Raw genomic sequence first — 23,499 nt, 5'->3', positions numbered from 1 at the left:
CAGATGTGCTCTTTGTGAACCATTTAAGCCCAACGTTTGCAGGATTTTTGTTGTCATTATCGTGTAATCGGACAAGTTCCCTGAAAGTTAGTCACTTAAACTCAACAAGTCACTACCTTAACTTGATAAAAAAAAATAAATAAATAAATAAATAAATAAAATAAAAAATTCACTGGATCGTTGTTATCGTTTTCTTTCTATATTATGTTTAAAACTTTGTTGGTTATACTGTATATATTCGTATATCTTCTTTGTCCGTCTATCTTGGACATGTCTGTGAGGAATCTTGGCGGGCTCTGCCTGTGCATATGTGCACTGGGCTTGGCAAAGGTCTCTTTCTATTGCTGGTGATATGCAAGCAGCTGTTTAGATCACCGGCAACTGTTGGCGACGTTTTCAGATTCACAGTACGCGATCAAACCGGTTGCGATCGAAGCAACGCGCATTCTCCTTTAACAGTTGCAGCTGATGCTAATTATACAAAATGTCCTTTTCGCTTCCTCCCTCTTGGCAACGTTTACGACAACTATAAAGTTGTGACGAGTCGGTTGCAACGTGTCGAACCACAGCGGAGCATGGCTCCCTCTTGTGGCCAAAATGTACCCCGCGCGCCTGCAGCGTGAACCAAGTCATTTTCGCAGACCAAAAACTGCTGTCCAGATGATTTATTAACATCTTTACATAGTGAGTTATTCCAAGCATAATATTACATAAACATCGACATGATATATTGAAAGGACACGAGTGATAGATTGCTTAAATAAGAACAATAAGTTTACAGGTTTAAAGAGGCGTCAACCAAGACCTTGAAATTAAACTCAGCTGCATTTCATAAGTTAGAAGTGAACATATCTCATATCTATCATTTTAAATTATTAAGTAAAGCAAAAATAATTTCAAATCTCCCCTATGTGCGTGCACACACGCACGCACGCACGCACACACGCGCGCACACACACACGCACAAACACACAAACAAAAACAGCAGAGTAGGCTGACTGTTGAGCAGGCCTCACATGCAGCCCTTTTGGCAACGATTGTCCAATCACTGTTCCCCAAAACACTTTCAAGTATCCTCTGAGACATTTGAAGAAATACAAAGTAAAAGAGCTTTTGCCACAACCAGAAAAGTAATCTCACCTTCGCTCCTCCGAGTCTCAAGATGATAAAAACACGTTTGGCTTCAAAGAGCATGTTTACAGCCACACAAAACATTAAAACTACAAGGAGTATGTCCACACTGCATGCCATGACGACGCTCTGTGCATCCTCTACCTAAGTCATAACCATTGAGACTAGATTTTAAAGGCACATAAAGCAGGGTATTCGTCTTCTAGCATGATATTTACTTGACTTTTACCTTATGTTGAGTTCCTACGGAGCCACATGACCCACTTAACCGTGAAGCACTGAGACGGAGGCAGCAGCATGTTGAGTATTTGTAAAAACGCACACTTAGTTTGGTCTAATTCATTTTGTCACAATGCAAACATATCTCACCATACAGTTTGGATTCATATAGTTCTATGCATCGGTTATGTGTTAGAGACATGCAGAAAAGTGCCGGCCCTTTGTATACACTGAGTGGGTGGCAGTTCCTATTTGTAGTTGAAGAACCCTGTTGATTTGGCCTGTGGCGCCATCAGCATACTGGCTTGATTCTTGTGTGTGATCACAATCTGAAACATAAAGGGCGAAAATGCGGCGGTTAAGAAAAAGATTCAAACGGATCAATTTTACGTGCGATTACGAGAACAACAGGAGTGACGATTGATGTCTCCTACCGTGCAGGGAGGCTGCATCCACGGCTCCCCGTCTATCTGCATCGGCAGGGCTTTCTTTGTCCTGGGAAAAGAAGAGGTGTCGTCAGGACTATTTGGGGCCGTTCAAATCCCCGTGGATAGCCCACATTGGGGACGATTGTTATGTTAACAAGTTAAAAAAAAAAAAAAAAGACAATCCAAGTCAAGCGGAGCAGCTCAAAAGTGTGACACGTTGAAGCATGTTGGTGCAAGGCGCTGGACTCTACCTGATGGTGATCTGGGAGGTTTTGGCAAGCCTCACAGCGCTCTTGAGGCCGGTGTAGATCTGACCCATTTCCATGGCTCCTTCAAGGCCGACCACCTCCAGCCGACGGTCACTCAGATCTAAAAACACGAGAGGAAGACGTTCAACGACAAGTGTCCTCTTGTGTTCTTCAACAAATAAATACGTTTTGGCAAATTCAACAAATGAAATGGTAGAATTTGCACACAGCGTACGCTACCGGTCGAAAGTTTGGACACACCTTCTCATGCAATTTTATTTTATCTTTACAACTTTCTACACAGCAGGTCGTTGCTGAAGACATCAACTATATGAGCAAGATATGTGTAATCATACAGCAAAGAAAAACACGTTCAAAAACTCTAAATATGCTTTTTATGAAAGGCGGCTATTCTGAAGATTTTAAATATAGGACGCGTTTGAGTTATTTTACGCTTTTATTGTTTCGTCCATAATTCCATGTGTGTTCACATGTAGTTTTGGTGCCTTCAGTGAGAAACTGCAATGTCAACAGTCATGAGAATGAAAGAAAAGACATTCAAATCAGCGCGTGTGTCCAAAGTCTTGACTGGTAGTGTAAATATTACAAGATAAATATGACGGAATTGCAGTCTGTTAAAAAAGTAGCTCACTTAGGCCGCTTGATTCAATTTTCATTTTCAGCTCCAGCGTTCAGCGAGTGCGACATTCGCAGATGTAGAATAAAGCTTCAAGCGCTTCAATGCAGGCAGCATTGTACAGCTACAGTTGAAACACTTGCACGTGTAAGTTGACTGCAGAAGCCGCAGGCAGGTTTTCGAGTGACAAGGAGTTGAAGAAATTAGCACGCGAGATAGATAACGAGATAGAGAAAGAGCAAACTGGAAGTCAGATGACTTAAAACTGGCAAAACTGGCTTCCAGGATAATATAATATTTATATTGGCAAATCCTTTCTACGCGTTTACAGCACAACAATTCCCATCCAATCCAACGTGCGTTTTTGCTGCCCTCAGGTGGCCAGTGCAGTATGTCGTTGTTGTTGTTATTGTTGCATCGTGTGCATCACCAAGTCAGATTAATGGTTTCAAGTCATGGGGAGCGCTTAATGCATTCAATGATTTAGTGGCCTTGAGGATTATTTATTGTGCTGTTTAAACTTAGAGGGAAGGAAGGAGCAGGACTGTTGGAAGGAAGAGGGAAGGCGGTGTGGAGAAAGAAAGATCTCCTCCAGATCAAATGATGTCACAGAAAGAAAGGTTTTAGAATCCACATTAAAACAGTCAGCAGTGGTGTTGCCCATCAGTCCTGGTGAATAATGCAGTTTTTTCTTGTGAATAGTTACATAAGAGTGATATTTATAATTTGTGCTACACTTCTTTGTGAATCATATCACACATTTTTGAATAGTGCAACATTTATTTGTGTAGACGGGACTCTAAAGCTCTATGAATATCTTTTTTGTGCTGGACAGACAGAAAGCCTGACGAGTGAAAAGCTTCACGAGAGAGGTGGAGGAGCTAAAACACAGTGGAGGGGACGGGCGGATTTTCATCACTCAAAGTGACCTTTTTTTTTTTTTAATTTCACAGAAAACATGGATTAGTGTAGCCTCAAATCATTTCATTAGCATTTCTGCTCATCTCGGGTTCAGCCAGAGGTGAGGCGGTACCTTGAGAAGTCACTTTCAGAACCTCTGGGTCAACGATCACGTCGGGCTCTGGGTGACTGCTCAGTCCCCTGGTGTCGGCTTTTTTGGTCTCGCCCCACAGGTTGGAGCCGCCGTGCATGCTGGGAATGTTTAGGACAGCGATGCCTTCCAGTGACAGACCACTGAGGTCCAGTGGAGTGCCGCAACACTGGAGGGGAAGAGGTGATAATGGCAATAAGATCATTCAAAGAAGAAGATCTTTATTCGGCAACAACATTTTGAACCAGCGTTTCTCAACTGTTGGGTCGTGACCCCAAAGTGGGTTTATATAGTTGGGATATATATATACATATATATATGTATACACACTAGCAGTGAAAAGTTTGAACACACCTTCTCATGCAATTTTTTTTTTTATCTTTACAGCTTTCTACAGTGCAGATAGACGCTGAAGACATCAACTATATGACCAAGATATATGTAATTACGCAGCAAAGAAAAACACATTAAATGACTCTAAACATGCTTTTTATGAAAGGCGGCTATTCTGAAGAATTTCAATATAAAACGTGTTTGAGTTATTTTACACTCCTACATAGTTCCTACATAACTCCACGTGTGTTCATTTGTAGTTTTGATGCCTTCAGTGAGAAACTGCAGTGTCAACAGTAATGAGAATGAAAGAAAAGACATTGAATTCAGAGGGTGAGTCCAAATTTTCACTGGTAGTACAACTTCACACAAAATGCACAGGTGAAGCTTGACGCCGTCTCCTCACCTCAATCGTCAGACTTTCGCTCAGTTTCTTGCAGGAGGCAGAGATGGTTTCCGAAGTGGCAAACTCAAAATACCAAAGCTTGTTCTTCATCCTGCAAGCAGCATTTAAAAGAAAATGAAAAGAGCGGAAAGGTCTCACGTTTCAGCGCAGTAGCTCTCCAGAAGAAGGAAGCTTCACATCGCAGCACTTGCTGCCACAGACATCTGCTGTCACCACCTGCACTTTTCTCCTTTTTCTTTTTTAGCTTCAACGACTCGTTACCACAGACAAAAAAGAAACGAAAGTGGAGTGACGGCAACCTGCGCTGGCGGGATGTCGCACTCTGCGTCTCCGTTCGTACGTAAGCACTAAGAGTGGGATATTTCTGTTGCGTCGCTGTTACCGAGGAAGTGACCCGCGCGCCTAATAGCCGTGACGCATACCTGCTGTTGAATTTCTGAGGATGTTTCTCCCTCATGGTGTGAAATCGGTGAGCGATGGAGGCGTCCTGTGAACGCGGCACAAACAGCAAGGCGTCAAACTCGTCGGTCTCGTCTGAAAAGACGACGAGATCTTTTCAAATCTGCAGACGCACAACTCCGATGGAGAAGTAGTTGTTGATGATCTCATAAGGCACGGGGTCGCCCTTCTCCTGGTTCTCGTCCGTGGTGACCTGCACGCTCCAGCGGTCCATCAGCACCACCGAACTGCCCTCGATGTCTTTCAGAATGCGGCTCAGGTCCTCCCCGTCGTAGCCTGCGGGGGGGCGACGCACAGGAAGCGCACAGTCGTGACTCACCAACGAATGTCGAATCTCGCACTTACAAAACAGACACACACGCAGGAAACACGCGTCAAACTTTCTTGCCCGGCCGGCCGGCGAAAACAGAGAAAACTCCCACTGGACCCGACTGCAGGTGTTTCTCACCCCCTCCCCAGCGGAGACATCGCGCCAGGTCATTTCCTGTCCCCAGAGGAAGCACAGCGACAGGTGGCCGCGCCAGCAGGTTGGCTTTGTCTGGGTGCGAGAACAACAAGACGTGAGAGGGTGTGCGAGTCGCAGCAGCTGCAGCGGGGGTGGGATGGGTGGGGGGCACAGCCCACTTTGACCAACTCTGTTCCAAAATCTCACCTATGGCGTCTAAAATCCAGCCGACCGTCCCGTCCCCACCGCACACCAGGATCCTGTAGTCCTGCAGGTTGCGGAAGAAGCTCAGCCTGCAGAGGCGAGAGTGACACCGACGTGTCCGGGAAACTGTGGCTCCAGCATAAAAATCCATTTCCATTACGTGCTAATCTGCTGCAGTTATTACTCACCCCGGCCCCGGTCCACCGTTGGAAAGGTTGTAAACCTGGCGCGGGTTCAGTAAGTACTGAAATTTATGCAGGACTCTGAAAGGCATAAAAGCGGTGGCTTGACAGCATTAAGTGGAAATTTGTGGCTTGGCGAGCTGCTCTCAGACTCGGGACCCGGCGGACTCACCTTTCCCCCTGCTTCCCGCCGCTCTTCGGGTTGACAAAGACCAGGAGAGGGTGAGTGTTTGGCACGGGGCTGATCTGCTGAAAGACAAACACGTGGGAATTATTTTGCGTGTTGCACTGATTTACCTGACCAACGACAAAAGTGTTCAATTTTAAAGATAAAGTCCCAGGGAATCATTGGGTGCTCCAATCCCCCAATTCCAACCCCGAACACCAAGCAGGGAGTCAATGGGGTCCATTTTTACAGTCTACAGTCATATTTTAGGCTCTTTAAAACAACCTCATTTTTGCGCGTTCACACAGAATTTTGCACACTTGGAATTCTGTCAATCACTTTTCATGAGACACTGGTTTTCATTAAATACTAAACTGTTCTCGCACTTGGTCAGCACATCTTGACTGATTTTCATGCACTCACAGTGATCACAGAGCATTCAGGATTATTACCTGATAAAACTGGTTCTGCACTAAACTGGAGCTCGATGCAGAAATGAGTCAGTGGCCCCAAACCTTTGAACGGTGGCAGCATATCATCTCTCTTTTACAGACTCCCACTTTCACTGTGCTTCTGCACCAAAGTCTCAAAAACAAAAGTGGAATAAAGAGCCGAGGGGTGGGGGTGTTGTTTTTAACTTGGACGGGAGTCGGTGCCCTTTCTGACATCACAAAGGGCGTACTCCCAGGAATGCCTGACTGGAAGGAGCTAAAGAAGCACGCTGGGCGAGCTGGAGTCGCATTAGCAAGCACGATACGCCTTCAATCTGAAGCAGAGCTTTCTGGACGTCACACTCTGTTTATGCAGCTTGCTTTTTGGCAGATGTGCTCCATGCAAAGTGGCTCCGTGGTGTAGTGGTTATCACGTCTGCTTTACACGCAGAAGGTCCTGGGTTCAAGCCCCAGTGGAGCCACGCAGCTGTTGTTTCTGTTCATATCCTGCTTTTTTTTGCTCTTTAAAGTCCCCGGGTGTAAAATTTTTAAGGAAGCTCTTCTTTAAAATATGGCAGGACGGCCGCTAACTAGGAGCAAGAACTTTATTGCTCCATGGATATTCTTAGATATATGAGAACCATTATAAGTCTATGAAAACCAAATTAATTTTATTGCACACTTTAGCTATGTATTTATGGGCAGTGTGTTAAGCTTTTATCAATATAATAATATAATATAAAATCTTACACACTGGACCTTTAAGAACTTGATTTTTTTTATTTTCTCTCCATTTTCTCACTTATTTATAGCCTCTAAAATCAGACCTGAGTACTAAATCCTCCAGACGATACGCCTCTAATACGAAGCAAAGCTTTGCGGAACAGACAAAAGGACCTGCAGCACTTGTCCATCGGGAGTGGTGTTGAGATCGCTGTCGTCCGCGGAAGCAGAGCAGCCGTTCTTCACATTGTTTGGTCTCTCCTTCAGGTGCAACACAAAAGCCCGGAGTTAATAAACAAGAGAGAGAGAGAAAAAAACATGACATTTCCATACATCCATGGCTCCTGCGCCTCGGAACGCTCGGAACACGTGAAACAGAAAGAGCCTCTGGCAGATGCTTTTGTACTCCACGGCCGCTGCCGTGACACCAGCAGAGGAGAAGGCCGTACCTTTATGACGGGGTATATGGCCCAGGGAGGCAGGATATGGTCTCTGTGTGGCCCGCAGGTGCACTCCGAAGGTTCCTGGTCTGCGCATTCGTCATGACGCTGTGACAAATATCGGGAAAAAAACAGGTTACATGACCTGTCAGTGCAGAGTTGCTGCTCCAAAAATGTTTTTTGTTTGTTGTTTGGCACGACGACAAAATCAACAGCTTACACTGAGAAACAGACGGGAGTTTTAAAGCTCTCTCACACACACACACACACACACACACACACACACACCAGGGTAAATTTCTTTTCAAAACACTCTGGGTACATGGCCTGTAATGAGGCATTATATTTTAAAGCGCGAGGCTGGTTATCAAATTGTGCATGTCTCCCTCACTGCCTATTAGCGCCTCATTTCCATATTGCACCGGGACGATTCCTCACCATTGTGTGACACCACACGCATCGCTTGCCCGTCAGCCCTTGGAAGCTCTTGATCTTCTTCTGGCATCTGTCGCACTTCTTGGAGTCGCAGTTCCCGCTCACCCAGTCGTGCGCTGGAACCTGAACGAGGGGAATGGATGTCCACACGAGCGCCGCTCAGACAAGGGACACAATGAGATTTGGAAGCGTGTCATTGTCAATGTTGTCATGGAGACGCTGGCATACCCCCGTTTCCTTTTTAGACTTGACGTACGTCCTGGTGCAGGGCGCCGGATTCCTGTTTGCGCAGCGGCCGTGGACCGTGTATTTGCAGCCTGCGCACAAAACAGCCACGGTGTCGCACTTTGGTTTTACCCTTTAACACTTGGGGGGGTGGACGGTGAGACCGGAGGGGTAACACCACCCCGGATCTGTGCGGTACTCACAGGTGCAGCACAGTCCCTGCTTCCTCAGGCCCAGCAGCATGCTCTGGCAAACGTTACAGTAGACGGGCTTGTTGAAATGTTTCATTCTCCAAAGGTGTTGGCCATCTGTCTGGATCATCTGGTTGGCAGAGGAGCAATGAAAAAAACAAGAGTTCGAGAAGACTGCCTGTGCAACTGTGCAAACTCAAGGGAATGTTTGTCAAACAAATCGCTCTACTTCGCATTAGATCGATGCTTTATGTTGCTTTTCCCGCAGATGCACTACATGCGACGTGGCTCGATGGTGTAGTGGTCATCACGTCTGCTTTACACGCAGAAGGTCCTGGGTTCGAGCCCCAGTGGAGCCACGCAGCCTCTTCCTTTGTTTATATTTCGCTTTTCTCCAGAGTGTAACATGTTTAAAGAAGCTGGTATTTCAGGAAGCCCTTCCTTAAAATATGGCAAGACGGCAGCTAACTAGGAGGAGGAGGAGACCTTTATTGCTCCATGTATATTCTTATATATATGAGAACCATTCTAAGTGTATTTATGGGCAGTATGTTAAGCTTTTGTCAATATCAAAATCATAAATCAGGCCAAATTTTACACACTGGACCTTTAAGAACTTGATTTTTGATTTTCTCTCCATTCTCACTCATTCATAGCTTCTAACACCAGACCTGAGTACTAATTTCATACCGTGACCAATAAAAGTGAGCTGGTATGGCAATAAAGTTCCTTGAATCCTTGAATTGACCTCAGTATCAATTAAGCAATCACACATCAATCTGCTCTTTAAACCTACTTGTCATTTCTCTTAACGATGCTTCTGGTACGTAATGAGCTCTGCCACTGTGAACCTTAGCATCAACGCTTCATGTAATCTCAAACTCTCAACACCAGATTATAAGCTTGCTTTCCATCTGTTTACAGATTGACCAGTGCTCTTATCCAGATTACACTCTTTTTCCACACACAAATGCATCGGCAGTCGACTTCACACACATGAGGCATGGCGGCCGGCCTGGAAAGCAGCACAGGGACGACCAGGGGGTTAAATCTGTGCTCCCCTGCCTTCAAATATCTGTTTCAGTGGCCAGAAATAGCCCAGGGGGGGGGGGGGAGTCCCTGGCATTGTTGCACAGGCAAAGCCCCGAGACAGAGTGCAGTCGGCGGTTTTAGATCACCACGGTGATCTGGCACACACACACACACACACACACACACATAGAGCAGAAAGCAGCTTTGACATTGCTAACGCCGCATGAAGAAATACACACCCACAACACAAGACTGCTCCGTCCTTGTGGCATGCATTTTTAAATAGCCCCCACTCCTGAAGTCCTAAAATAAAAAGGGTGAATCTCTCTGATGCGTGCTGGTGTTTGCAGTGAGATTTGCTTCGTCAGTGCCGCCAACTTCTGTTGAATGTGGGCACAGATTGTGCGGAGTAAATGGAAACACTTAGCGCTGTCTGACGACGGTGCCGAGCTTGCATGAGGGGAGATGACATTACCACACCCTGGAACACTGACTCAGCATAAAGAGGAGGAGGTGGAGGTGGTGGAGGAGACAGAAGAGGGGGGAGGGGCAAGCCGGCGGGTTTAACCGGGGGAGCACTTAAAAAAAAGAGTTTTGTCGCTTCTGTCGCGCCGCGAGACACCGGCTGTAAAAATGAAATGTATCAGAGGCCTGAGGAACAGGCAGTTTTTCAAACGGCACCTTCAGACCCAGCAGGACCAGCAGGGGGACGTTGTTCATTCCTCCCTCCACCCACTCGTCCAGAGACACTGTGCCGCTGCTGTCAGCATCAATCGCTGTCATCATGTCCCTCAGAACCTGAAATGACATCAGATTCTTATTATCCAGTTTGCAAATACATATATATATATACATATATATATATATATATATATATATACATATATATATATATATATATATATATACATATACATATACATATATATATATTCATACATATATGTATGTACATGTATGTATGTATGTATATATATATTTTTTTATATATATATTTTTATATATATATATATTTATATTTATTTATATATATATATATATATACATATATACATACATACATATATATATACATATATATATATATATATACACACATACACACTTGTATGAAAAAAAGCCAACATGTTCCCTGTTGCTGCTCATGCATTGGAATTGGAGGCTTTGGCAGTGGCAGTGGACCTTATTATCTTTAACCTTATCTTTAACCTTTATTAACCTTGCAAATGAGTTACCAGCAGTAATAGCGCACACTGCCAGATAGCGTTGGCAAACAGCCGCAGACCGTCTGAGGGTCTGATGGCGTGCACGCCACGCCAGCGTCTCAGAGAGCAGGTGACACAGACCTCGGCGCCGTTTTTACTGACTCTCATTTCAGAGGCGGGGATCAGAGGACTTACCGGTCTCAGCTCTGACACATCCCAACCGAGATACTCTGCGGCGTGCATCATCTGCGCAATAATCCTGTCCACTTCCTGTCGACACGCAAATTAAAAAAGAAAAAAAGGAAAGAAAAAGACTATCAGCGGCAGGGATGTTGTGAAAGGAAAAAAACAAACAAGCAAACAAGTGACCAGCAGGATGGCTCAACCTGAAGTTCAGCTCGTGGGATAAAGCTGCGTTTGCCGTTGGCCCAAATATCAAATTATGCTGAGGAACTTACAGAGCTGTCGAGCACTCCGTTGCCGTCTCTGTCGTAGAGCTTGAAAGCAACTAGAGAGAGAGAGGAAGGAGACACATCGGAGTGAGAGCGCCGCCATCACAGTGAAAAAGTATTATTTCCACCGACAAACGAGCGCGAGCCCTCACACTCCAGCTTGTCCCGGGGCTGCCCGTCCTCCAGGAGAGAGAAGTAACACGAAACATCCTTCAGAAAGACTTCCTCTGTGGGAGAGCGAGAGGGACGGGTGAGCATTCCCACCACCATATCTGCACAGCACAGAGCCTCGCAAGGCGGGCGCCGATAAAGCGAATGCACGCCAAGTAGGCCGCGGTGGCGGCGGTAATTGATAAGGGCCGCGCTGCAAAGCAGCGTGGAGGCGCTGAGCCGTGTTAATATGCGGCGTATTATCTCACTGGCACTGTCTTCCTGCGCCGCTTCGGAGTTTTGGAAGGAGCGGAAGAGTCGCTGGCAGAGATCCACCGGGAAGTCCTCCACTTCTAAATAAGTCTTCAGGAACAGACGGAAGCCTTCTTCATTTATACACTGGGGAGGAACATGAATGAGAGGCAGGATTAAATTGTGAAGCGAGGGTCTAATGAGATGCTAAACCTCCTGTGAGGTGTTGGTGTTGTTGTTGTTGTGGCGGTGGTGGTGCGTGGCCATAACGTCGACGTGTTCCTAATGCCCTTCAAAAAGCGAAATAATCCCACGGGCGGTGAGAACGCTGCGTTTGGTCTGCGCCCTAGTTTGCCTTTAGGAGTCATTTGAGTGCTCAACATTGTGGCCTGGAAAAAAAACAAGGAGCCCGGCGGCGTTCTCCATTAACATTTAATGAATCATTTTGAGGTGAAAACACACACACACACACACACACACACACACACACACACACACACACAACAACCCAACAACAACGTGTCAGGCAAGTTTTCCTTCCATCTGTCCATCCTGGTATCTCTGTTTCTCAGAGGATAACACGCCGCCGCTGGGCGATGGAGCCACGGTCTCTCGCTGATGGTGAACCACAAACCCATTTTTTTGTTGACATTGTTCCATTTCCCCTCGGTTGATACGTGGCATAGCTGCCCTACTAAGAAATAATGTCAGTGCAGACCAGCCAAATCATGACGAGGAGGAAAACACTCCATTTAGTTTTGTACTTTTTACAGTAATAATAATGATTATATTAATAGCAATAATGATGATGACGAGGAGGAGACAGTGGAGACACCTGGAAGACAATCGCTGGCATATCTTACGGGAATGTCCAGCAGTTCTGCCCCTCTGGACAGAACTTCATAAAATATTAAGAGGCTTATTTAACACCAGTCTACCTGTGCAGGTTTCCACATTATGTTTAGGAATTTTGGATTCACAGACTGATGAATATGAAACAGATGAATATCAGTTGGTATTTTGACGCTGATAAAAAAGCCCTTGCAAGGCATTGGTTGCACCCTGGTCCACCTACAACACTGGAGTGGATCAGCAGAGTAAATGACATCTACCTTATGGAAAAGATTCCCTTTTCCCTGCGCCTTCGGAAAGGCACTGTCATGGAATTGGAGATGTTGGTAACCTATAAATGGATCTGAAAGGTTGACTCTGCCCCTTTGGTTTTCTATTCTTAAATGTCTTGGTGAGCTTGACCAATGCTCATATTTCATGTTAAAACTCAGCGACAGACCTTTCTCCTTTCTTTTCACTCCCTCATATACAGCTGACGTCATTCCCACTGTGTTGAAAGTTTTCAAAAATTAAATATCTGATTTTTTTTTTCTTTTGTTCAGTTTTGCAAAAAGAAAAAAAATGACTGTATAATGTTTGAAAGCAAACACTGTAGTTTAATGCCATCGTAAAAAAAAAAAACAACAAACAATAATTATGATGATGATTAAAAAAAAAAAAAAAAAAAAAACACCCTCCAATGATCTCATTAGAAATGCACATGGCCAAATTTCCTGTCCATGTCCTGGACTGGAGGGGAGCTCAGGGAGGATCTTCATTTCAATCACATTTGAGCCTGCGGTGCTGGAGGCCAGTCAGCACGCTGATGTTTAGCACGACGCTGCTGCGTGGGCAAAAACTGAGGAGGTAATTTACATTTGCAGCCTCACTCGAGTGAAGCTGAAGATCTCCCTCACGGAAAGCCCAGTCAAATTGATCAATGGCTTTGATTGTAATGAATCATCAGGGAGCAATTTAACGGAGCCATTACGGATGGATTAAGGCCCCTTTGTTTCATCCAAAAAATAAAAAATGAAAGGCTGTTCAGAGGGCCGGTGATTCAGTGGTGTTTCTCCTCAGCGGTGCGCCGATGGAGACGGAGGACTGGGTCCACTCACCTCTCCGTGTCTGTGCCGGGCCAGAGTGCCATCTGCATCAAACTCCTTCAGCACGTCTTTTACCTTCAAGCTGCAGTCTGGACGGCAAAGACGCAGAGAAAACACAAAATGACAGTGAAAATCAGACTGAACCCAGCGCTTCATTTTCTATGTGACCATTCTCATTCCACTTTCTCACTGTGAGGTCACATAGCAACGTAAAAAAAAAACGCACCATGAATTCAGACAGACCACAAAAAACACGAAGGATGTGCATGCTTTACTAAGAGACTGTGGCAGACTGCAGCCTCCTCTAGATATGAGAAACCATGAGCAAGTGTAAATGAGCGTGTGTGTGTGTGTGTGTGGGTGGAAATGGAAGTGGAGGGGTGGGGGTTGGAGGGTGTTAAGCGCTGAGAAAGCAGCCCGCCCGCCCGCCTCCCTGTCTGTACTCACATTCAATGTACTGCTGTAGCTGGATGAAGTCGACGGGGCTCAGTTCCTTCACCTCTGGGTTTGTGGGGGTGGACATGGCGCCTGCTTCTGCACTAACTGCCTGCCTGTGCACAGGCGAGAGAAGCCGTGATATATAGACGCAGAGAGGAGAAGAGAAGGTGGGTGCGCGCAGTCAGACCGCCTCCTTTGTAGAACATGAAAGCCTGGCTGCAAGCGACAGATAGCGTCTTCCATCTCGCGCTGCGGGGGAATCGATGGCTGGAGACGGCGGAGAGGCATTCAACACCCGGCGGGTCAAAGTTTGCAGGGCAGCAAGTCAGCTGCTCCAGGAGATGATTGAGAAGGGAGCATCTACTGCCGTGTTTTTCAACCACTAGTGTGCCGTGAGATAATGTCAGGTGTGCTGTGAAAAATTACCCAGTTTCACTTAATTGGTCTAAAAATAAATAAATAAAAACATTCCATTGTGCAGTGACTGAGCTTTAGAGGGAATGTGAGCCTGTTTTCTGTGCATCTAAGCAGGTTTCCCAGGTTTCACACTGAGTGAGTATGAATAAATTAGGAGACTCTTTATTGCCATTATTAGGCTAAAAAGTGTCATTTTATAATATTTTGGTTGGATTCTTTTCAATGTATACGCAAGAACGCATCTGTAAGGAGAGCGCAATAGAAGGTTCTAAGAAGCTTTGATGGGACGGCAAACACGATGAAATACAGTCGTGCCACTGTGTGTCTGCACTGCGTTGATTTTACGTCGCTCTCACCAACTAGGCCGGCTGTCTGGCAGAAAAGGATGTCAGGCTAATGTGATCCTCAGCGGTGTGCGTCTCTGGGGATTCTCTGCACCCAAAATCTCCTTTCATATAATCTCTTTCCATGTTAGAATTCTGAAAACGCCACCCGTGGGCAGCGAGAGCTTCATTTCTGACGCAGGAGAAACCGCGAAAACGTTAAAAGGTGCCTACCAACGACGAAATGCCACGGCCGGGGTCAGGAGACCTCGGCAACTACGCAAAACAGCCGAGAGCCTCGGTGTCGAACAACACTAAAAGCTCACGTGACATTTGAATCTGATACAGGGGAAGAGGTTGCATTTTCCTGCAATCAACGCTGCTGCTGCTGCTGCTGCTGCTGCTGCTGCTGCTGCTGCGGATGTTGTTTGAATAGCTGAATGAACACGTGCTGGGCTCATTTGGTGCACTTTCATCAGAGGCATAAAACCAACCAACGCAATAAAAGAGTCTTCCCAGCTGACGAAAAACAAGCACAAGTGTGTCACGCACACTCACCACGTACCGTCCCCGCCACAAATGAGGCCAGTGAAATGCTGCACGAACACATGAAGGGTTTCTCCAATGCAGAACTCAAAAATGGCATTAACCAATTCCGTTTGTTAAACTACGTAAAGTCAAAGATTAAACACTGACACAAAGCAAGCCAGAGCCATAAGAATTAGAAATAAAACGGCCTCCAGAGAATCTACAAATCTACTATTTATCAAACTAAAAACACTTCAGTTCAAGGATGTCGTTGACTTCTCAACCGGCCCTCATCGAAAAGGAATCAACAATTAACTCACAGCATTCAGGAGTTTTTGTTTCATTTATACACAACTTGAGAGGACCTTGCATGTTCATAAAACAACCACAATGCAAACATCAGTGTGTGACAAACAAACCCGAACAAAGGGAGTTTAACTGTGGAACAACTGCAGAGCAAAGCACAACTTTAAGCTCCTTGATTTGAAATTCCAACTCGTTTGAGAGAAAATCCATTGTTCAATTTCAGAATCTTGAGTGGGCCTTTCACACGCTCTCTCTCCTATATGGAACTTAAACAAACCCTGTGGAAAGAGACGCTGCTCTCTCCGTTTTATAGGCGGCATAATAAACTGAGTGGGTCGGCAGTCTCGACCCCGTCTCATTTTATGAGAGTTTTTGGAAACAATAAATGTCTTGACTCTTCCTGAAAACAGGCGGGTGTTTATTTTGCACACGGCAGCTTTATGTGAATGTGACGTGCTAATTAATCATTCCGCATCTCAAGGCATGACAGCAACACACAGCTGCGACGGCTGAAAGTGCTTAATCTGCATGGTGGTGTCCAACCTCGACACCACCACGGTGTGCATGCAGTCACTTCTGTCAATAATGTCGAACAAGAGGCTCTTTCACAAACCACCAGGTGACCTTAAGCAGCAGCTTTGAAAAAAAAACAAAAAAAACAAAAAGCAAAAAAAAAGAAACGGTTATTTTTATCTACCAACAGTAAACTTGACTCTTATTGCACAAACTGCACCACCAACCGAATGATGACATTTTTAAGTATCCTATCACTGTTAAACATCGGCTACAAAAAAAAACATTGCACAATACATTAGAACCACACTGTGCCTCTTATAATTAATATTTTGAGAGATATAAAAGTTGAGTTATTCATTGAGGAAATCTGCATTAGGGATTTTTTTTTCTCAGTTACATTAGCATAATGGATGAGGGCATGTAGGGAAGAATCAATCTGCATTTCAGGCCAACCATTACCATGCTACCATAATGGACCCTTTAAAAACAATAGCGTCTTTTCACCAGTAATTGATCTGCTGGGACACTGGAAAGAATGGAAGGCTGTGCAGTGAAGCAGAAAAAGCACAGTCAGAGTGAGAAAGCCCGCTATGTTCTTTGGGAATATGATCGGCAACGCTGATGAACACCTAAGCAGCTAAAAATAAATATCCAGCAGCGTTGCCAGTTCTGTTTGAGTCGGGTGACAGGATAAACATACAAAGGAAGTGCTCCAACTGGTGGACTTACATTCAGACTGATGACATCTCATTACTATGTACGTATGATAATACATATATGTATTCAGTCCACGGTAATTAAAATGATTTTTTTCAGTAGTTTTTCAAACTTGAATGATCCAGCTTCAGCATTTGCTCAAGTTCAGTTTTGGCTTTGCGGTGCGAAAAGGACAAAGAACTTATCGAGAAGATTAAATGGTGTGAAACAAGATCTTCCCTCTTTGTGCGATATTCCGATCCATTTCCCCTGCATGCCCTGAACCAAGTTCCCTATGAAATGTCAGCAGCTTTCTCTGGCAGCCCTGTTTATGCAGCTAATCAGGTGAACGCGGTCTGGCATCAACTCCTGCGAGCCTCATGACAGAGAATCACAGAGCCATCTGTTACTGACAGCCCAATTTAACCCCCAAACGCTTTGTGTTCCTATCAACTCTGTCTTCAAACACCGTCTTAAAAATACCTAAATAAATAATAGGACTAAAAATAGGTTTAAAAATCACACACCTCTCACTCCTGGGTGTTGTTTTTGTCTTTTATCACCAGCGGAGTGTTATGTCACCAGCCACGTCGGGTCTGTTCGGGCCTCCTTCCCCACAGAGCATCATCATCATTAGTGTCGGGTTCAACGTGATTTCAAGCCTATCTGAGTAATTTGATCCTTCACTTCCTGATTAGATAATGATTTGCATTCACCATGCAGAGTGGGAATCAGGGGGCAGCAGATCACGGAGCACAGGAAGAGACAATCCCAGCACTTAGAGGAGCGAGAGGGCATTAGCAGTGTGCCGAGCCGGCTGTCTGCGCCGCGACACATGGGACGCACTTTTTGAGAAACAAAGCCTCCGTCTAAATGAGCTTACAGGAATGGGTATGAATATTTCAGGCGCTCGGTGGAATGTCTGGGGCTTGTTAAGACTTATTACCGAACCCTGTGACAAACTGCTGGCGGAGGGGGGGGGATTCGGCTGGATGTTTAGCTTTCCTTATGGAAATGTTTACGTGGTAGGTACTCTGTTGTGTAGACAAGAGGAAGATTTAGAGGTCAGCTAACAGGAGCCACCATCCTGTGTGATTTACAATAAGTGTTTGGGAGAAAATGTCAAACCACGTAATCAGCACTGAATAAACGGTGCAGCTCGCGCTCTCCGCCGAAATGCAAGCAGGGCCGCAGCCCCCGGCCTCCTCCTTCACCCCCCCGGCTCCATGCGAGCCACTTGTGCTTCTTTAAATAGATGTAAAGAACACAAAAAACAACCATTGGAGTGGTCGTTCAAGTCGTGACAGCCTGCAAACACAACATCTACTCCCCTTTAAACTGAAAACAAAGTGTTTGGAGTCTGACTCAAGCTTTTACCTCTGGCCACTCCACTGAAAAACATGCCAAAGCAGGAGCTTGATGAAAAAAAAAAAAATTAAAAATCAGTCACGGTAAAATAACAGTCAAAGCTGGAGTGGAAACTTCAGTTCATTTGCATGCGACATGCATTTAATTACAGAGGCCTCGGTGCCTGGATGAGAAACTGTCAGCATCCACGTGGCTGCAGAGAATGGTTCCACGCTGCACCTGGGGATGACCTTTTTCCACGCAGGCTAATGTTTGTGCAAGCTGTCGCGTCGCCCACGCCTTGTGTCAAGGAAATGGGCCGTTTTGCAAGACGTGCAGGGCGTGAAGCCGTCGCCTTCGTCACTCTGTGGTTGGAAAACACTGCGCGTCGGTTTCCCTCGAACAGTGAGCGGCGCGCCGAGTCTACTTTTAGAGTTTTGGCATTTGGTTTTTCTCCCGAAAAAAAAAAACTGACTGAACGCGCTCGAAAAAAGGAAACGGGCGTGCGCAGATTGCGTCAGGTCAACAGAATGGGGGTGGAGGTGGTGGTGGTGGTGGGGGTGGGGGAGGGGGGCAGACGGGGCTCGGTTGCTATGGAAAGTGTTTCCCTCCATCAGCTGCTCCTCCGTCAGAGCGCTGCCACGGGTGACTAACAGGTAGGAGGAGGCACAGACAGAGAGGAAGCCAGCCAGCCAGCCAGCCAGCCAGCCAGCCAGCCAGCCAGCCAGCCAGCAGGCCCAGTGCAAGGGGGGAGCCCACACGGTCTTCCCCCTGCAGCTCCACCTCCTCCCTCAACCTCATTTGGCCTCCACAAAACCAGCGGCCGGGGCTTTCAATTGCATTCTGCACACAGATGCGACTGAGTCACTGCGCGGACTGGGGGATAGTTTCTTTACTATAAATGGACTGTTTGCTCAAAGGGTCACAGAGCAGGCTGAGCAGGAGTCACTATCAGAGCAAAAGGAACTTTGTTACTATGTGTTTCCCTGGAGCTGAAGCCTCTAACCACTGTTTCCATGGTTAATAAATACTAGAAATAAATACAATCTAAAAACCAATAAATATCAATCATATATCAATATACACGGACACACACACACGTATATATGTATATATGTATATATATATATGTATACATACATGTATACACACATGCAAAATTGAGCGTGTTGCAGCAGACTACAGTGGGCTCTGGTTAGTAGTGGTCATAGAAATCTGGGACGCCATGAGTGCCGACTGCAAACCAGTCGCACAAAAAAAAAAAAAAACACCCGCCGCAAGACAGTCACTGCAGAATGAATCACAGATTTCTTGGAAAATGTAGGCGAGGCTCTTGTGCTCGATGTGAGGACTGCCCATCAAACGCGGTTCAGACTTGAATGTGACTTACATAATAGGGTTTTTTTCCCTCCTTCTTCTCCCCCTGCAGAGGCAGCCTTGCAGAACACCACAAGAGCGCTGAGAAACAAAAAAGAAAAAAAGAAAAAGAAAAATCCTCAATCGTGCTCAGACTTGTGAGGGCAAACGCTGTCACACTGAGGCCCACATTGATTTTATGGTAACGCTTCAGAGAGCAGCGCATCTGGGTTACCCCCCACCACCCTCCATATGAAAATGAAACATTCAGTGTCACATTTTCTCCACTGCCATGCTAAATAACTTCGGTGTTCCGTGCATTCAGGCAGAACTAAGACAAAACACCAGGTTACGCGTGTTTGCCCGTGAAAGACTTTTGTTTGAGTGAATGGGAGAGTCTTGCCAAGATAAAGTGGTGATGCAATAACTTGGAGACTTGTGAGACTGCGCCAGGGGTCAATCCTAAACACGTGTATGACGCGATAAGAGAGAGTGATGACTTGCGGAGGTTTATTTTAAAAAGCCAAATAGGGTTAAAGACAAAGTTGTGCTGGGACCACATGGGGCCCCAAATCTGGACAATTATGTAATTCAGGAAGCTGAAGATAATACACAAAACAGCGTCTATATTTAGAGAAGTGAAATGGAACAAAAGAACTGAATGGCTTTGATGGACTATTTACATGTTACGTTGCAAACGCTGGCAATCTCAACACACACACATATAAATATGTGTGTATACAGCACATAGCTTGAGCACTGGTTCATGTGCAGCAGTTGATTCCCGTTGTAAACATTAACAAGGGACAACATTGGCCTGATTAGGAAATCGACGGGCTGAGTGTGAAAGCTTTCTTTGAGCGACGGAGGTGGAAAAAACACAACAACAAAAAAAAAACGAAACTGAGCACCGCTGAGATTTTGGGAATCGGGGAACATGTCGTCCTCGAAGCGAGGCAGCTCAAGCGAAAGAGGGCAAGATAGAAAACTTATGGTTGTGTGCGTGTGTGTTTGTGCGACGCCGACTCCTGTGTGTTGCACTGTTTGTTTTTGTTTCATTTTGCATGGGAGCTGGAAGTCGCAGTCTCTCATTTGCACTGAAATGATGAGAGCCAACGCAGCGAGAGAGGAGCTTGTGATATTTGGAGAAAAAAAACATAGAGAAGTATGAACGCAGCTGTGTGACAGTGGCCCAGCGACACCCACCAGCGTCTACTTCACACCACAGGACTCTGCTCTCCCAAAGGACAGAAACAGGCACATCACCTCCAGTTGTTTAGTCTGCACAACAACTGAGCTGCAACTGTGTTTTGTTTGTCCTCACACACTTTCTAATGGAAACTCTCAGACATCATCACAGCATCTATGTAAAAACAATGTAAATTTCCGTCTGTGAAGGTCACCGGTGGCACATCGACTTGAAGCATATGATGGGGAAGGCGTGTGTACACCCCTTGATGTGTGCAACCCCTGGCAAAAGTTATGGAATCACCGGTCTTGGAGGATGTTCATTCAGCTGTTTTATTTTGTAGGAAAAAAAAAGCAGATCAAAGACAATGGCAACTTTCTGGATTTTAATAGACACTAAAAGAAATCCAGAAAAAAAACTGTGGTAGTCAATTACAATTACTTTTTTAGATCAGGCAGAGGCAATAAATTATGGAATCACTCAATTCTGAGGAAAGAATATGGAATCACCGTGTAAATTTCCATTTCCAAAACTAACACCTGCATCAGATTAAATCTGCTCGTTAGTCTGCAGTTAAAAAGGAGTGCTGCTCACACCTTGGACGGCTGGTCCACCAAGTGGACTGACATGTATCATGGCTTCAAACGTCGTAAAGAAGGTAAATAATCACGGAATGTTGCAAAAGATGTTGGTTGTTCACAGTCAGCTGTATCTAAAATCTGGACCAAGTACAAACAACATGGGAAGGTTGTAAAAGGCAAGCGTACTGGTAAACCCCGAAAGACATCCAAGCGTCAAGACAGAACACTTAAAGCAAAATGTCTTGAAAACAGAAAATACACAACAAAACCAGTGAGGAGGAAATGGGCGGAACCTGGAGTCAACATCTGAGGCCGAACTGTAAAAGGAAATGGGATTTACATAGAGAAAAGCTAAATGAAAGTCATCATTAAGACCTAAACAGAAAAAACAAGGTTACAATGGGCTACACAAAAGCAATCATGGACTGGGGATGACTGGATGAAAGTCATATTCAGTGATAATTCATACCAATCTGCATTGGGCAACGTGACGACGCTGGAACTTTTGTTTGGTGCCGTTCCAATTAGCTTTATGACGATGACCGCCTGAAGAAAGCATGCAAATTTCCTCAGTCATTGATGATTTGGGGCTGCGTGTCAGGTAACGGCACTGGGGAGATGGCAGTCATGCCATCTTCAATAAATCCACAAGTTTACATTGACATTTTGGACACTTTTCTTATCCCATCAGTTGAAATGATGTCTGGGGATGATGACAACAATTTTTTTTCGGGATGATAATGCATATTGCCATAGAGCAAAAAGTGTGAAAACTTTCCTTGAAGAAAGACATAAGGTCAATGTCATGGCCTGCAAATAGTCCGAATCTCAATCCGATTAAAAATCTGTGGTGGAAATTGAAAAAAAAAAATGTCCACGACAAGACTCTGCAAATCTGATCTGGCAACAGCAATCAGAGAAAGTTGGAGCCAGATTGACGAAGAGTACTGTTTGTCACTCACTGAGTCCACACCTTAGAGGCTGCAAGCTGTTAGAAAAGCCAGAGGTGGTGCAACAAGGTGTGTTGTAGTGTTTTTTGTTTGTTTGTTTTTCATGAGTCCATATTTTTTTCCTCAGAATTGAGTGATTCCATTCCCCCCCTCTGCTTGATCTAAATAAAAAGCAATTTTTATTGACTACCACAATTTTTTTTTTCTGGATTTCTTTTAGTGTTTCTTAAAGCCAGAAAGTTGCCATTTTAAATGACGTTAGTTTTGTGGCATGTCTGTGATCTGTTTGTTTTTGTTTGTTTGTTTGTTTTCCTCCTGCAAAATTAAACAACTGAATGAACATCCTCCAAGACCGGTGATGCCATCATTTTTGCCAGGGGTTGTAGATGCACCAAGACACCAGAGTGTTTGTGTAGGGAGACCCTTCAGTCAGTCCCTCCAGATCTGCAGCTGCTGCTGCTGCTGCTGCTGCTGCTCCAGCCTCTGAGACACGAACAGTCCCGTTCTCCAAACAGCCTCCCAAGTCAACCTGGCATCAACAATCATGACACGGTGCGCCAGCGTGTAACGAAACGAAACGATGCGTGTTTATGGGGGATTAAAAGGAGGGCAGCCAACCGAGCGGGTCTAACCCCGTTCCCGCCGCTGCTGCTGCCGCTGCTCGTCGGCGGAGTCAACGACTCTGTTATTATCACGACTCCCGAAGAAAAATGCCCCGCGCACCGCGACTGGAAAGCGGTGCTCACGTATCGTTAACACGGCGACGGTTCGAGCTCGACCAGGCGGCTGCCAGCACCCTGGCGCGTCCATTTACAGCGGGGAGGAAAAGGCGCTCGGAGCTCCGTCGAAAGTTCAATCACCACCAGCCAGCCACCAACCAACCAACCACCTCGGTACGGTACGGTACGGAACGGCACGGTCTCCTCTCGTTTTGCGAGTCACTCACCTCTCTCGCTCGTCGCTCCGTTTGCGGCAAATGTGGCCGTTTCCGTGAAAGTTGCCTTTCAAAAAAAACAAAAAAACAAACCAAAACAAAGAAAAAAGAGGGGGGGGGCACAGTGCTGCACTCGGACGCAAAGTAAAGCGCCCGTTAAGTTTGCGCGCAGGCAGCCGAGCCGAGCCGAGGAGGAGCGGAGAGGAAGCGGAGAGCCGCAGAGCCGCAGAGCCGACACACACACACACACACACACACACACACACACACACACACACACTGGTTGAGTGAGTGAGTGAGCGAAGCTCCGCCGTCAAGCACCGCCTCGCCGCTCCGCGCCCTCTCCGTTGCGAAACGCACCCCGCGCACCGGCTGGCCGTCAAGGGTTGCAGGCGCGCGCGCGCGCTTGTGTGTGTGTGTGTGTGTGTGTGTGTGTGTGTGTGTGTGTGTGTGTGTGTGTGTGTGTGTGTGTGTGTCCGAACCTCCGAACCCCAAGTCTGCTTCTTTAGAGGTTTCCCGGTGAGCCAAATCAACTC

The 23,499-nt window shown here is 45.8% G+C and overlaps 1 protein-coding gene, 1 long non-coding RNA gene and 2 other non-coding genes across 4 annotated transcripts; 3 read left to right on the top strand and 1 right to left on the bottom strand.

Annotated features, from left to right (window-relative positions):
* Positions 1-648: 648 nt before the first annotated feature.
* Positions 649-23,248, bottom strand: dgkaa (diacylglycerol kinase, alpha a). The gene is made up of 24 exons (XM_076042457.1): positions 22,976-23,248; positions 13,830-13,933; positions 13,395-13,471; positions 11,463-11,592; positions 11,196-11,270; positions 11,050-11,099; positions 10,787-10,861; positions 10,068-10,184; positions 8,367-8,484; positions 8,167-8,255; positions 7,942-8,061; positions 7,513-7,611; positions 7,238-7,324; positions 5,916-5,989; positions 5,750-5,824; positions 5,565-5,650; positions 5,361-5,450; positions 5,028-5,188; positions 4,876-4,940; positions 4,454-4,544; positions 3,697-3,883; positions 2,030-2,147; positions 1,785-1,845; positions 649-1,679 (listed from the first exon to the last, which is right to left on the bottom strand). The coding sequence occupies exons 2-24, from the start codon at positions 13,903-13,905 to the stop codon at positions 1,599-1,601; spliced, it is 2,202 nt and encodes a 733-aa protein (XP_075898572.1). The 5' UTR covers positions 13,906-13,933; positions 22,976-23,248; the 3' UTR covers positions 649-1,598.
* trnav-uac (transfer RNA valine (anticodon UAC)) lies at positions 6,750-6,822 on the top strand. Its single transcript has one exon. It is a non-coding gene; the product is annotated as a tRNA-Val (tRNA).
* On the top strand, positions 8,641-8,713 carry trnav-uac (transfer RNA valine (anticodon UAC)). Its single transcript has one exon. It is a non-coding gene; the product is annotated as a tRNA-Val (tRNA).
* LOC142899068 (uncharacterized) lies at positions 10,724-11,938 on the top strand. Its single transcript, XR_012928684.1, has 2 exons — positions 10,724-10,863; positions 11,052-11,938. It is a non-coding gene; the product is annotated as an uncharacterized LOC142899068 (long non-coding RNA).
* Positions 23,249-23,499: the final 251 nt, after the last annotated feature.

This window comes from Nelusetta ayraudi, unplaced genomic scaffold (assembly GCF_046127955.1).
Source record: "Nelusetta ayraudi isolate G7.1 ecotype Tasmania unplaced genomic scaffold, CSIRO-AGI_Nayr_v1 ptg000070l, whole genome shotgun sequence".
NCBI lineage: Eukaryota > Metazoa > Chordata > Actinopteri > Tetraodontiformes > Monacanthidae > Nelusetta > Nelusetta ayraudi.
This window is presented reverse-complemented; position numbering and strand designations above follow the sequence as displayed.

Excerpts from the sequence above, each read along its gene's own strand:
- dgkaa (XM_076042457.1), bottom strand. The coding sequence starts at position 13,905 with ATGTCCACCCCCACAAACCCAGAGGTGAAGGAACTGAGCCCCGTCGAC. Across the intron at positions 2,148-3,696 it reads TCTGAAAGTGACTTCTCAAG|ATCTGAGTGACCGTCGGCTG; the intron begins GTACCGCCTCAC and ends TCGTGTTTTTAG. Across the intron at positions 1,680-1,784 it reads GGATGCAGCCTCCCTGCACG|ATTGTGATCACACACAAGAA; the intron begins GTAGGAGACATC and ends TTTATGTTTCAG.